The sequence below is a fragment of the Tinamus guttatus genome, unplaced genomic scaffold (assembly GCF_059628265.1).
Source record: "Tinamus guttatus ecotype Peru unplaced genomic scaffold, ASM5962826v1 Tinamus_guttatus_pri_ptg000649l, whole genome shotgun sequence".
In the NCBI taxonomy this organism is placed as follows: domain Eukaryota; kingdom Metazoa; phylum Chordata; class Aves; order Tinamiformes; family Tinamidae; genus Tinamus; species Tinamus guttatus.
The window spans coordinates 2,289,201-2,304,771 of NW_028289183.1; the positions used below are offsets into that span (position 1 = coordinate 2,289,201).

Sequence of the window (15,571 nt, forward strand, 5' to 3'; positions counted from 1 at the left end):
AACTGATGCAATCCTACAAGCAGATAGTGCTAAGCAGCAGAATTGATGGATTTTAAATATTCAAGGAGGTTAGAGGAACTAGGTCATTATGCTCTAGATAAAAGCGGATTAAGAGAGGACCTCCTATCTATACTGTCTGGTAAAAAAGGAGAGAACAGAGGCTATGGAGTCATTTAGATTTCTGCAAAATACAAAAATAAAGCGACAGAAAACACACGTAAGGCAGATGGAGGGCTAAAGGAATTTAGAAAAAAAGTCCTTTATGAAAAGATTACTTCAAACATCATATGAAAAGCAAATAGCAGCAGACACCCTTCCAAAAACTATCCAATATAGTTACATAAATCTTTGGAGGAAACAGCTGCTACATGCAAAGCAAGCACAGACCTGGATGGGCTTCCTGGCTTCTTTCCATCCTAATATGCCCCACAATTCTATGCTAATATTAGTTTATATGCTTAACTTCAAATAACAAGATTAAAGCAGTATTTTAGTACAAATGTCCTCATAATGGAGGAATTTTGGACTACCTGCTACCCTGAACAGTTTAACCTACTTATCCAGACTAATTCAGAAGTCATTGGAGACTGAAAAGTGAACTTTGGGTGGGAAGGGATGAGAAGAGATAACCATATTTGCCTTTTTTACATAGTAAGACCTGCTTAAATCATAGTTTAGTACTCCTGGGGGTTAATATTATTTTTGCTAGCACTTCTGATATTCTAAAATAATGAAAAGCAACATATTATTATCACAACAAATAGCTTTTAAGACTTTTAGCAGGTAGCATAGGGTTTCAGTCATTTCAAAACTGAAATTGAAGCTTCCTACTTTAACTGATGTAAAAGTGTAATTAAACTGAACAGAACTCATTTCGCATTGCCCAGTACACTAATAAAGTGTTACCATAACACAGAAAGCCCTGACATCTTATGCAATCCCACAACTAATTCTTAATCTGGAAGAAATCTACACAAAATCCCCCTCTCTACTTTAGGTATAGCATTGAATTTTATCAGTTTTGAGGTAGAATGCTTTTTTAAAACAATGTTTTATTTTTCTCTTACTTTGCTTCTTCATCTCTAGCAACTAGCAGAGACATATGATTGGATGCTGATGCTGTTCGCAAGATGTCAACAGCCCTAAAAGGAGGAAAAAACAATAAAGTACATATATATACTGGTGTTCTGTCACAAACTATACTCTGAGTAACAGTAAAATAGTAGGAAATCAAGAGATTATTGAAGTAGATAATAGTTTTCACTGGCAGACAGAGAGAAGAAAGCTTGTCAACAGCATAACCCACATTGGGCACTGGAGAAGGGAGTGCCAGGCTCTGCAGGGACCCTGGCTTTGATGACAGGAGCCAACTGGAACTGCCATCTCTTTCTCTTCCCTTTTACCCACATCTCTTCCAGGATCCATCCTACTGCTTTCCTAGATTTCCCAGAGGATTAGCCATCTAGACCAGGGTATTACTTAGGTATGCCTTGTTGCTCAGGAATTCCCTTAGCAATGCACACTGTAATTTTTATCTGTTTGCACCTCACTCAACCCTGTGGACTTCATATTGATCACTAATGATCCAGCTACAGAAAACATCCAACACACTCCACAGAACATATTCTACTTCTCCTTAATTGCTTCATTACAAACAATTGATTCTTGTTAGCTGCATCACTTACTTTCATGTGTATGAAAGCAACAGATAATTACTGGAATGTTAATATTGTAACATATCAATATTTTAGTGCATTCAAATACATTTTATAATCTAGAGCCTTAAGAATTGGACTATTCTGTCATTATCCAAGCATGTAAATTGCTGTCATGTTCCATGACAGCTTTGCTGAACTAGACTTACAGGACACCTTCATTCCCAGTATAACTAACTCCAAGGACTTCTGAGGAGTTAGTTACTCCTAATCACTGGTCAGTGTGATTCAAAGTACACTACAGCAGAAAACATGTAGTATTCCAAACTCTAATAAACATCTAGTCATTTGTGTAAACATACCTTTCATTGGTTACTCCAATTAAGTTTTCTCCATTGACATCTAAAATGAGGTCTCCAGTAAGCAAACGGCCTTGTAATGAGATTAACAGGAGTTTATGAGTCAACAGGAAAATGGGGAACATACTACACCACCAGGACAAAGCAGAGCTTTTCCTTTCAGTTTGCAGCAAACATAACATCATGACTTTAGCACCATAGGTTCTGATACTAATTTAGCTAAAATATTGTGAAGACTATCAGCATCACTAATCTCAGAATAGGCACTAAAAACAATGTTATTTAGCTGTTCTTTATTATTTACACATAACACATAGGTATTTGCCAGACTGGAATTTATACTTCCTTCAATTCAATTCCAGTTGTAGAATTAATTTTCAGCTGATTTATGCTACAAGTTATAATGTACAAAAATATTCACGGTTTATACATTCCAGAAAGCCATTTATAAGATTTTTTTTGAACTAATTTTATATTTTAACTTTCTCCAAATGTCAAGTTTAGGAATTAATATTTTCGAAATAGATTTAGATCACCTTAAGTAATCATTCTGCATAAAGCCAAGGGGAATCTCAAAAAAAAAAAAAAAAAAAAACCCAAAACTCAAACACTGCTCTGGGACAGAATTATATTCCGTAAATTTTTTTAGTATTGAAAAATATGTAGGATAATTTATTCCTTCCACACTGAACACCTAAATGACAGTCAAAAAAAATGTACTGGATCTCAACAAATACAGATTCTCTACAGGAACAAAGACTCTTAATGCCTCCAAACTAACAGGGGCATCTCAATTCTTATTTGACTATGCTGAGAGCTTACCAACTGCTTTTGTATGTAGGTCAGAATATATTCTCAAAAACTGAAAATATTAAAATATGTTCCCACGAATCATCTATGCTTCATGTCTCTTATCTTAAAGAGAAGTCACAGTATCAGGAACATAACCCATGCTATTTTAAGTACGTTCATACACAAAGTAAAATAAAGATGACTGGACCTAGCAGCTTTTTGTATAAAACAAGTTTGTAACAAAATTTAAGAACAATTACTGACTATCTACAGCAGCAATCCCTCCAGGCAGAATTCTCTTAATGAAGATCCCATAATCTTCAGCTGTTTGTGCCCGATAACCTCCAATAATTTTAACTCCTGCAAAACAAATGGGAAATAAGTTGTTGTTGTTTATTCCACCCTCTGTGCCACATGGTTTTACAATCAAATTCAAAGACGGATAAATTGAATTTCTGCTAACGTCAGTGTGAAGTGGGAAAGCTCACCTGGTACTTTTAGACCCAGTTTACTCTTAATAAAGAAAATGTGCAAACTAATTACCTAATCCATCCTGGCAATCAGAAAAAGAAATGCGGTGAACAGCTCGATTGATTCCATGAGGGCCCATAATAGTCCTGAGAAATAAAAGTAATCACATCTGTAATTACAGAAATACATAAAGTGCTATGCTAATACAGAAAAAAAAATTACAGGGACATATCATACAAATAACTGTAATACACATCAAAACTAGTTTTTCTTGACTGACAACTGTCTATGAGGGGATACACGATAAAAAAGAAAAGCAAATCTGCAAATAAAAATTTGATAGTAAGGTAAAATAAGGTACACTGAGTTTAGTCCCTTTTCCCTACAGCATTTCAGCCTAATTCTGAATCATAAATTTACAGTTCCATTCCAGCATACTGTGCTGAGATTACAAAGTGCTAAGAATCCCTATAAATCCAGATTAGACCTTCATCATTTTGTACTTTCATTCAGATGAGGTATTACAAAAAAAAAAAAATCAAGTTATAGCATGTATCCCCTGCCCTTCCATGGGTCAGGTTTGCGCCAGCCCCATGGTACGAAAAAGCAGATGCTCTGCTAATTTTTTTCTGCTTTGACCTACATATTGTTCTCTGTTAGGTACTGGCTTGAATCTTCCCATGTATGATGCTAAAGTGAAATGGAACAACTACAATTCATTAATGGGGGAGAAAAAAAAAAAAGAAGATCAAACTGGAGGACACAGTGACCTAAATCCTTTCACACAACCAAATCCAGCACACAGCTTGAACTCCAAGCCTGCAGCTGGTTATTTCTGCAAAAGCTGGAATAAATGTACTGATAAGGATAGAGGAAAGAAAGAAATCCCAAAGGTCCAAATGTTCCTAAATTCCAGCACCGAGCAAGGGATGCAATTCCTACAAAACATTCCAAATTCTTTCAGTTTTGTAAAACAATCAGATTAGATCCTTGCACTTGCTCTGAAAACAAATTATTCATTCCACGATTTCAAATTCCCAGGGATGTGCAAAATTAGCCTTTTATTTTAGGAAAAGGCCAGAAGAATGGACCTAAAAATTCATCTTTAAAAACAAAAATAGAAACCTATGCTTCAAATGTAGAATTTTCACAGCAGTATTTTGGTCACTGTTTGTTCTGTAGTCCAAAAAGAAATGATAAAATGGTATTAGTATAATTTGGCACTGCCAGGATTGTTAATTAACTTGCTACTCCATGACATAACATAAGATTTACTTAATGCTAAAAGTAGTAGTAAACTACTTTTATTTAAACACATTCTAGAAAACACTCGAGAAAAAAAAATATTTTAAAAATTGATTATGCTTTCTAATGTGAAATTTTTGGTAAATTACATGCATACTGGAGCAGCATACTATTTTGCATTAATACCTACTAGTGTCATCTAAATTATTCCGATATATTAATCATCATCTTTACAGGTCTGTTGCTAATTTGTATCCGTCTTTGAAATCTGAGAAGATTTAAAAAAAAAGCCACGCTTGCGGCCATTTGCAGGTGTCAGACATTGCAACATCAGCACTGCAAACAATTGTTATTTACTTATTAATATGTGAACCTTTCAATAATATTGGAGATCTCAACTTAATTGGATTTTCCTTAAGTAATTATTTCTAGTGCATCAGGACTGTGCTAGTTCATCAAGAACTTTTTACTTTCTCCAGATCTTTTGATGCTGATATTAGTGAAGTCTGAACAGTTGTAGGCCTGAATAGCCGTTATCTGAGGAATTTTAGTTTATGAATATCATAATTAAAAAGAAATACTTAATATTGTTATCAATAGTTTAACCATAAGTTTTTACAATTAGCAAATAAAAGCAAGAACAAAAGAATTTCCAAATGCCCAAATTAGTTTAGGATATCACATCTTGCTGCTTTTTCAGTATTCTTCCATATCACGTAAAAGATGGATCCTCAAGACATGCTACCAGTCACTATTAAAATAGAGTGTTTTATCAATTTGACTACACAATGATGTGGATTTAGCTCCCATTCAACAAACATTACTGAATAATGGTAATCTGAATTGTTAGCTATTTCCCCAAAACATTAGAAATGTGCTCAGCAATATAATGAAGGAAACAGGAAAATGAAACAATCGGCAGTGGTAACAAAAACAATTCCAGTGCTCTTTGTAGAAAAAGACATTAAAAAAGTCAATCTTTTTATCAAAAAAAAATCAACAGGTATCACTGGTCATTCCTACGGATGTCACACTTGTAAACAAACTTTTAGTACATAGAAAAAGAAAAAAAAGTTAAAAAAGTGATTAAAAAAGAACAAGGTTACACAAAACATGCTATGACTTTGTTACACTGACATCATGCAAACAAAAATACTAAAAGCACTTCAGCTGAAGTCCTGAAATAGCAATAGACCAAGTACTCATTTTTGTGTAGAGCACCTAGCAAAGGCAGTTAAAATTAAATCTTTAACTTTTTTTTTTCTTTTTTAACAGCACATATATGTAGTTTCAGCAGCTATTTTATGCTTTCTAGACACTTAAGAACGTGACATTCTGGATACTCTTCTGATCTGCAATCCTCTGAAATTACCAGTCGCTTTTCCACAAACACAATAATTATATATATCAGCAGAATACCCTCCCATCACAAAATATGTATTATTTGACATTTCCACAATCATCTACATGATAAACTCCAGCTTACAAAAAGGAGAAAGTCTCCACATGGCTACAGCTTTAAAACTATCCTTACTCTACTTTTTCCAGTTACAGTCTGGGGAAAATTCATCAAAACCCAACTGCTCAGCATACCAGTACAAGAGAGAGAGACCGTCGAAACGCTCCGGTTCATCTTCATCTCCTGGCGAGAGCAAGGACATTCTTCAGCACAGCAGAACGTAAAACAAAAAAAATTCCAAACGATCCGAAGTTGGAGGTTTCCAATTCAACAGCACAGAGGCTACATGCAGAATAATGTTGCTACAAACTAAAAGACAAACAAACGGAACCCGAGACGAGTGTCTCTGCCTACTTAATCTTCTCTGAAGCCCTCTGCATCACGTGGACTAACTCACCTATCAACGCAATGCTTAATTTCCCTCCCTTTTAAATGGCAATTTGTAGCAGCTCAAGAGAAATTTCACTTGCATTTATGAGAAATGTGATTATGCAATCTACATCTAGCAGCAGCCAAAGAAAATAAAGTAATTAAAACATTTACTGTTCCCTCCAAGCACAGTCCGAAGTGGTAAATGATGATCTCTCTAAAGCTATCTTGCTAATAGATTGGATTATAAACATCCACACACCACAGGAAAAGCCAACGAAGTAGACAGACTGAAAGCATTAATGAAACAAATGTCATTGTGCTAATACTTCCTATCTCCAACCATGGTATGGACTTGATGATGTTTTAATTTAGCTACACTGTTTTAATATAACAGTGAAAAGTGAACACAGAACTTAATTTACTTATTTCCTGTAAAAACAGAAGCAGACATGTATGTTTTCTTGTGAAGGCAAATAATAAAATGGTGCGATGGAGCTTTGCAGGGCCTGTTTGAATCAGATCACCTAGTGGGATGTCAGCAAAGCACCTAGAAAAAAGAACTTCTGAATAGGTACCTGCACTCTGATATTCTTCCTCTCTCTGAAAGATCTCTTAAAAATCACTGTTCGAAACAAAACCCAAAGACTCTGTGTTCACTCGGGCCCTTGTTTAAGCAGCAGGATGAGCCCTCTCTAAAGCAGGGTCACCCCGTGAGGAGACGACATCTGCCAGTGTCTGGAGCTGCACAGCAGGGCCTCGTGGTTGTGCCAGGGATGCACACGCTCACCCCACACACTTGTCTTAAAGTTGTAGAGCTTGTGGCTTCATTAACGTGTGATTGTTTTAGAGGACGGATTTTTGACCTCTCTGATTCCAAGCAGTGTAACCTGTGTTCACACAAACGCTGAGGTCAGTCCCCAGAGCAAGAAAAGCCTGCGGGCTAAACACAGAGATGGGCAGAGAGGGCTACTAGAGATTAAGGAGCAGGTCAATGATGGAAGTGGGACCACAGACCAGCCTTGTGATGGCCACACCGTGAACAGCTTCACTGGAGTCCTGTGGATGCTCACGTATATTCAGTGAGAAAAGTTTCACCCTTCATACCCTTACCTGATTCAATTTAACTCTGTTAGCACTACTAATACTTGAGTCCAAGAAAAGCCCTTGATATTTTAAGCACCGTATCAATCAGATGTACTCAAAGCAAATTATGTAAGATGATGAATAAAATACCAGTGCCCTTTCTACCACAATATTTCCACTGTTCTTAATATCAATAGAGTTCAATTTATTACATTAGTATCAGGCAAGCTTGTCAAAAAAATCACTTTGACCAACATAGCTTTACTTATTTCTGGTATCCTACCAGAAACACAAAACAATATGAAACACAAAATACACGGCTGTGTTTTTCAATTCTTAGGAAGGTAACGCGTTTGTTAAATAAACCAGGCATGACAAAAAACTCCCAACATCAAAGCTGACATAAAGCAGTGTAAGTCTTTATTACTCATTGGAATTCTGTTATCACCAATACACCTTTCCTTCAAACACTTGTCCCTCCTTTGCCTCTCCAAGGAAACACTACGCACTGCTGAGCTTCCTGAACTCCTCCTCTGGATTTCTATCCCCCTTTATCACAAAATCCTGCCGCAGCTTTTGTTGTTTCTAATGGAGTCATATAGAGCATTACTGCTTCTCTTCCCTGTTTTCTGCCTTTCAAGAGCAAACTTTGTGGAACACCAATTACAAAGAGCTAGCAATACAGCAACCCTTTTAAAACCCATAATACATAACATCAGCAAGCAAAAGCGAATTTTCACAAGATATTTTTTACTACCTTGTGGGCCAAGCAGACTCAGATTCTTTTTCAAACAGCCAGTAAGTTACTGTCTTCTGGCATCATTATTCATTATGACTCACCTTCCCCCAAAGAAATTTTGTAATCATTTAGCAACCAGATAGAAAGATTTACCTAATCTTCCATCCTGTAAATCTTGACAGCAAGACTTACCAGATCTGTTTATTAGAAATAAAAAAAGGCCTTTGTAAAAATCCTATAAAAGTTGGTTATGCAACTGTAGCCTTAAAGGCTGAATATTCATTAAGACATTAAGGACCACAGTTAAGAGAACGCCTTATTATATAGTGTCAGCAGACACTTCTTTCTGATCTTTCCAAACCCACTAATTATTCAAAATACACTCTGCCTATCGGGTCATTATAAAGATTAAAAGAAATCATATATCATTATATGGCATAATGTTAAACATGCAAGAGAAAAAGCATGAGCCATGTTGTAATTGTGGAGAAATATGAACGGTTTGGGGCTACTCCCTTGTGTGGAGAAAAATACACTAATTAATGTTTAGGTTAAGCTCAATTAACATCTAACCAAATACATTCTTCAAGCATTGCACATTGAGACCTTGTCTCCCAGAAGGAAAAAAATATAGAAAATAGATAGTCTTGCATCATCATGTAGCCAACATGTGCAAAGCTATGTGCATGTTATTCAGATAAATCTTTTATTCAAAAAATTGTTTATGGAGTGATCTAGTAACTATACAGCATACCTCTAAGTAAACTTTGTAAACTATAGTTGTTTTAAAGATGGAATAAAATAGTCTGATCTTTCCTGACAATGTTGGCATGGTTATTTAGCAACATGGGAGAAGTCTGGAATTAAAATTTTTCAGTTGTGATTGAATTTGAGTTTGACATTTAGAATCCAAGTCAACTTTTTACTAAAAAGAAGTGGATACCATTACAGTTCATATCCAGTGCAAAAGCACTGGATATAAAACGTTAGAGACATGCAGATCTATTATTCTGAAAAATACATAATACATCATAATACATGAACTCCATACTGCATGGTATATTACTGTAGCTACCACACATACATAGGGAAACAGTTTGTCATAGAATCATAGATTCTATGATCAGAGATTGCAAGTGCTTTTACATAGTTTAAGAGCATTAAGGAACTTTTATGAGGGGTATTATCTGTAGAGAACCAGTTCTACCTAGTGTTGATTAACTTAATGAGAAGTTTCATGGCTATTTCCTTCCTTTATGTGTAAATTTGATAGTGTTAATATTAGCTTTTGTGAGAAACTGCTTCAGCCTGTTCCAGTGCCAAAATGTTTTTCCTTAACAAATTATCCAAACCAGATCCTATGAATCAAAGTAGAATAATCTTCATATGACAATGAAATAATTGTTATAGTTTTGTCTGAGGGGAGAGGAAAGTACTTACTTTTTAACTGGATTTGTTAGGGCCTCTGCACAGGACATCTTCTTAGGTGGACTATGCTAATAAAAGTTCAGAACGAAGAATTCTGAAACACGAAGCACTAGCTCATAACCAAGACAATGACTGCTGTAAGAAAAAAAAGGAGAAAACACTTTTTGAGACTTAAATGGCTGTGTTTATTTTCAGACACTGACAATTCTTATTTAATACCCACTAGCTGAAGATCTGTGAGGAAAGAACTTGGGCGGAAATCCACATACTTCATTGCTAAAACATGACACAACTAACAACTCGGACTGACTATGTGCTATACCAGAATATCTGGCATCCTCAATTTCTCTTAAATTATGGGTTTGTATACAGGAGTAAACTCAAAACCCCCGTGATCTAAATATTCTGAAAAATCCACTAATGGAGATTATTTTATCAGAGGGAACTCACATTTTGTGCAAAAGACAAAATAAAGAGCTTTGATTTTCTTCTAACAAAGGTTATTGCCAGAGAGAACTTTGTTATGAACAAAATATGGTGCCTTATTTCTTGTCCTTCTTTTCACTGAAAAAAAAGGCTCAATGTCTATATTCAGCACCAGATACACTTATAAATTCTTAAGTTTGTAAGGCATAAACCAAAAAGCATACCAGATGCAGCCACCTATTACAAAAATGTATGTCTATACTGAAAATGTATAAAGCAGTAATTCAGATTGTAACACTATCTATACAACAGACCCATAAGAAATACAACATTTGAGCTACAACGAAAGGTAGCTATGCAGAAATAATCTGTTTTTACCAGCAGCGAATCTTCACAAGCTGTTTGGTTAAATCCTCAAACAGCCAAGAACCAGATGACTCTCCAAGGGGCACAAGAATTGCTCTAAGTGCCCCGTGGGCAGCAGAGACCCACGGGCGCTCCCGTTATCCGCGACAGAACGGGGCTAAGCTGGACTCAAGCAGGCTGCCCCGGCTGTTTCGGGTGCATCGGCCTTCACAACCGCCCGCTCAGCGACTGATGCAGGTTGTACTTCAGCTAGACGGGACCGGCAAACGCAGTCTGCAAGAATACAGGGCTTTTTTAGCAGCAGCTTGCAGTAGATGTTTTCACGTCTCTTGTTAAAGGATCAGAAATAATGCAATATAGGGAGGGAAATCTGCCCTGCTGCTTCATTCCAGGCTTTGTTGTTTCACTGTTCATCCCATCTAAGTGAAAAACGACACCGTGAAGCTGCAGCAGGAGCTGCTCAAGCCGCCATGGGGCTCAAATTACCAGAGTTGGCCAAGAGGGAAAAGCAACGCTCCACAGCCTGCTCCAAAGCAGGACACCAGAAACGTTACATCTGCCAACCTCCCTCTATTTACCGATTCTGAAACAAATAACTGCTGTTTACAAACAGCTTCGAATTACTCTGCAACGTATCAGTATTTTACATCTAAGCAGAGCAAAACGAACAGACAACCAGGGGAAGCTAAACATTAGCCAGGGCACTGCTTGGTGGGGGGGAGGTGGAAAAAGAAAAGGAACAAAGACTGGGTCGGTGCCCATAAAATAGAAAAACGGGGACAGTGTCCTTAAAATAGACAGGACAGGAACGGACAGCAAGAAAAAGGGTGGAAGTCACTCGGCTGTTAAAATACAGTGATATCAGTGTATGATGCCTAAATGAAAGAAGCGTCTGAGTGAAGGGCTGTATTAAAACATCAGGAGCGCATGCATGGAGAAAGAAACGAAACAAAACGAAAACTAGAACGAAGTAAAACAAGCAAAAACCGCCCAAACTTCACAGCGCTCCGCACACCGGCTGCCAGGGCGGCTCGCGCCGCTCCCCTTCACCCTTCCGCGCGGCGACCGCCGACAGCCTCCCCGGCGGCGCCGTCCCGCCCTCGCCGCCATTTCCCCGCCCGCTCTCGCGAGAGGCGGCTCGGCTCGGCTCGGCTCGGCTCGGCGCGCGGGATGGGGCCCGGCGGGGGCCCGCGGCTCCGCGGGCCGCTCTTGGCGCTGGCGCTGGCCCGGGCGGCCCGCGGGGGGCTGCGGGCGGCGGGCGGGCCGCGGCGCGGGCTGCGCGGCGCCAACCCCTACACGCGCGCGCAGGAGGAGGAGTGGCGGCGCCGCAACCGCACCACGCTCACCTACATCGCCGCCACCGCCGTGGGCATGGTGGGCTTGTCCTACGCGGCCGTGCCGCTCTACCGCCTCTACTGCCAGGTACGCGCTGCCCCGGCGGCCGCCGCGCCGGGAGGGCCCCGCGCGCTCGGGCACTCACCTCCCTCCGTGTCCGCAGGCCACGGGCCTCGGGGGCACCACGGGCGAGGGGCAGGACGCGGAGCGCATCGAGAGCATGAGGCCCGTCAAGGAGCGCGTCGTGAAGGTCACGTTCAACGCGGACGTGCACTCCAGCCTGCAGTGGAACTTCAGGCCGCAGCAGACCGAGATCTTCGTGAGTGCCCCTGCCCTCCGTAACGCACAACTACCGCACGGAGCCCAAAAGAGAAGCTTAGACTGTGCTCAGGCCCTTTGCTGTCACCCTGGTCCTGGGGGTTGACTCACACATCGGGGTGTTTTATCCAGAAAAAACACGAATGGGTGCTAGGCCAGGGCTGCTTGCACACAGTACCATTCAGAATTGCATTTCCCCACTGCAGGGAGAGGCAGAATTCACCTCTCGGACCACAAAGTTGTTGCCGGCTTTTATTGCTGGCTGTGCTGCAGTTTTCCTGTAGCTGTTTCGTTTTCCCCATGGAGCTGCCAGAAGAGACTTAAAGCTGTTTACAACTGTCCAGAACAGACTTACTCTGTACAAGTGTGAAAAAACCTTCCACTCTAACTAGCTCCCTTAGACTGCACAGTTGTGCCAGGCTGGTACTTTAGTTTCTTACCACTCAGCTTCCAAGATTGTTCTTATGAAAATGATTTTTTTTTTTAAATCCCATTTTACAGTTTCAAAATTGGCTCCTGATACAGGCTGTCAAAATCAGTTGTTTCTTAATTGGTTTCCAATTCCATTATTTAAAGAAAATAATCTTAAAAATGGAAAAGTTTGCTCTATATAAATATGCCTGTTAAAGCTCTGTGCACTGATAAAGTGCCAAGAATAGTAGAAGTGCAGTGGTAAACTAATCAATGCACATACATGTATGCTTCTAATATTTTTAATTTAGACAGGGGTGAGCTACCTATAACCAAGATGTTAGTGAAGCACAGGAGTAATCAATTTGAAATGGCAAAAAAAAAAATCTCAGCTTAAAGTAAATGACTTTGAGGGATAGAGGGCTCCAGTATATTAGTGATCTTCATGTGATTTTTCTTTTTTTTAACAGGTGGTACCAGGAGAGACTGCACTGGCATTTTATAAAGCAAAAAATCCTACTGACAAGCCAATAATTGGAATCTCTACCTACAATGTTGTGCCCTTTGAAGCAGGACAGTATTTCAATAAAATACAAGTAGGTGTGAACAATTTACTGCATTTTTCTTTATATGAATGTACTGGAATTGTTATCCACAACTGAGGATTGTGAATTTCAAACCTGGAATCCATTATTCTAGGTATATGAGAAAATACCTTCAAATTTTCAAGTGGTCATGTTTATTTTGAGACTTGCTGTCTTTTAGACAGGCCACAGCATTTTAAATTAGACAGGTTCCCTAATGTATGTTAGCAGAAGTGACTGAAGGTATTTGTTAATGATGTGGGGTAGCCTGTCCAGTTTGTACCTCTGGAAAACTTACTAAAAAGATTATTTCTTCTTATAATGCATGGGGAACAAAATTGCTGTCTTGGGTGTCAACGTTGCTGAGATGGCACTTGTTATCCCAAGTGCTCATCCTTCCTTGGATGTCAGGAATGTACTGGGAATAAGAATTGATTTAAAAGATCCAGTGCTTCCTCACCTTGGCAGAGAACCTCCATAGTGACTTTAGCTTTTTTTCTCTTCCCTCTCCACTGCAGTGTTTTTGTTTTGAAGAACAGCGGCTTAATCCTCAAGAGGAAGTGGACATGCCTGTCTTTTTCTACATTGATCCAGAATTTGCAGAGGACCCTAAAATGGCTAAAGTTGATTTGATCACACTCTCTTACACATTTTTTGAAGCAAAGGAAGGACAAAAGTTACCACTTCCAGGGTATCAGTAATAGTCCAATCTACATAATTGGACTTCTGCTGCGTGACCACCAGTTGCGAGACCATTTTCCTATGGAAAGAGACACTGAAAACTACACACAGTACTGCGCAATGTGAAATTATATTATTATTAAACCACTGTGGGCACATGCTGCTGTTCTGACAGATTTTTTTTCTATTTTTTTTTAACTCATGCAGTTATAATTGCCATAGGAACAGTATTTTTATCATCAGAACACAAGGACTCTCTAAAGGCAGCTGTCATCTCTTATAACGATACATGTTATGTGAATGTGAGGAAGCAGGTCGCTAAATCCAAGGGCAAACTGGGATTTTCAGTTATTTTTAAATTAAATTGTTAATTATCTAAAGTTAATTGAATTAAAGTTAATTATCTGAAGTAAATTGTCAATATCTAAAGTTGCATTGCTGACTGAAGAATAACTTCTATTTACCTTGTATTTTCAGTGATTAAACATTTATAATAAAGTAACACATTTAATCAATTCATGAAATCTCAAGCCAAAAGTTAGAGTAAATTGCTAAATTACCCTCCTGCAGCAGAGGAAAAGATGATGGAGTAGATGCTGCTGCTGCCCCTTGAGTTATTACTGAATCAATAGTTGATCTGGTAAGAGCAGACTGCTCTGGAGCTGCTATCATTTCAATGCCAGGTGAAGTAAATTAAAGGTCAGCGTTTCAGAATTGTCGACTCCTTGTAGAAGTGTCTGAGACTTCAGGTGGAACTAATCTTTTTGTCTTTGTGCACTTTCTGCAGGGTTTGTGTTTCTCAAAGTTTGGATATTGCGTTCCAAGTCATTTACACCTGGTACTAGTTACTGCTCTCGCATCACTGAGGGGGCCGAATCCCAGGCACTTCTAAATGGAGAGAAACGAGGGTTCTGTATGAAATGCTTCGAGGGCAAAGGCACCACATAAAAAACTGTTCCGAATTCCACTCGGTAGGTGCAGGTGTCTGCTCAAACCCCAGTCAACCACAGTCAGAGGTTGAAGCCTGCCTGGGAGCTTATCAGTGGATGAGAGGTGCACATTGGTATTCAGAGTGTTTACCACTGGAACACGTCAGCCTGTATTTATGTAGCTTTTTGTCATTATGTGTGTGGTAGGGATAATAATGCTCTATCATTGCTTTGCAAATGAGCCAGTTGCAGAGCAAGTTTAAATGACCTACCCGTTCTCAACAGGAACTACTCTCAGCCCCGGGTCTCATTTACCAGGCCAGTTCTTTCTTTCAACAGGCAAGATCTAACAGCAGACATATGTTAGTCTGTTCTGACTGTAAAAAGATAATGGGTGTATCCGAAATAACTTTCAATGACATGATCTCAATTATGTTCAAATAGAAATTTAAAAAAAGTCTTTGAAAATACATAGAAGCTACCTTTAAAATGCATTATTGTATTAAATATCTTTGTAACTTAAAACAGTCTGGATGACAGTAATGTCAGATTCTCACTGTGTATTTATTAAAGTTATTTTTTTAAATTCTTTCATTACCTTCAATGCCTTTTGTCCAGCATAATATGTGAAATATCCATATAAAAATATCAAAAAGCCTTGCTATATTATAATCCCTAAGTCAGTTGTGTTCAGAAAAATGCACTCAAGGTAATTCTTTGAGTCTAGGTTAGGAAAAAACAAACAAAAAAACACTTACCTGAGTTGTTTTATAGCTCCATTTTCTTTTTGAAAGTTCACCTGGTTCTGGCAGTTTTCCATGGATTACTTTATTCGGGTCCAGTGTTTCAAAAGAAAAAGACGATAGTCTTTTTCTGACAAAAGCATCATGAGACTGTTCCCAAGTGCCCAATTTCCTA

At 38.7% G+C, this 15,571-nt stretch overlaps 2 protein-coding genes across 2 annotated transcripts in view; one reads left to right on the forward strand and one right to left on the reverse strand.

The window, feature by feature from the left end:
* The window catches only part of STXBP4 (syntaxin binding protein 4), a 48,845-nt gene extending 42,653 nt beyond the window's left edge, over positions 1–6,192 (reverse strand). The window contains exons 1-5 of the mRNA XM_010211745.2: positions 6,116–6,192; positions 3,350–3,423; positions 3,071–3,166; positions 2,018–2,087; positions 1,068–1,142 (exon numbers count right to left, since the gene is read on the reverse strand). Coding sequence (XP_010210047.2) covers positions 1,068–1,142; positions 2,018–2,087; positions 3,071–3,166; positions 3,350–3,423; positions 6,116–6,183 — 383 coding nt within the window. The 5' untranslated portion in view covers positions 6,184–6,192. The remainder of the gene's footprint in view (positions 1–1,067; positions 1,143–2,017; positions 2,088–3,070; positions 3,167–3,349; positions 3,424–6,115) is intronic.
* Positions 6,193–11,565: 5,373 nt separating this feature from the next.
* On the forward strand, positions 11,566–13,882 carry COX11 (cytochrome c oxidase copper chaperone COX11). The gene is made up of 4 exons (XM_088535951.1): positions 11,566–11,817; positions 11,894–12,049; positions 12,930–13,055; positions 13,562–13,882. Exons 1-4 carry the CDS (start codon positions 11,566–11,568, stop codon positions 13,742–13,744), a joined length of 717 nt encoding a protein of 238 aa, XP_088392077.1. The 3' UTR covers positions 13,745–13,882.
* The last annotated feature ends 1,689 nt before the right edge of the window (positions 13,883–15,571 follow it).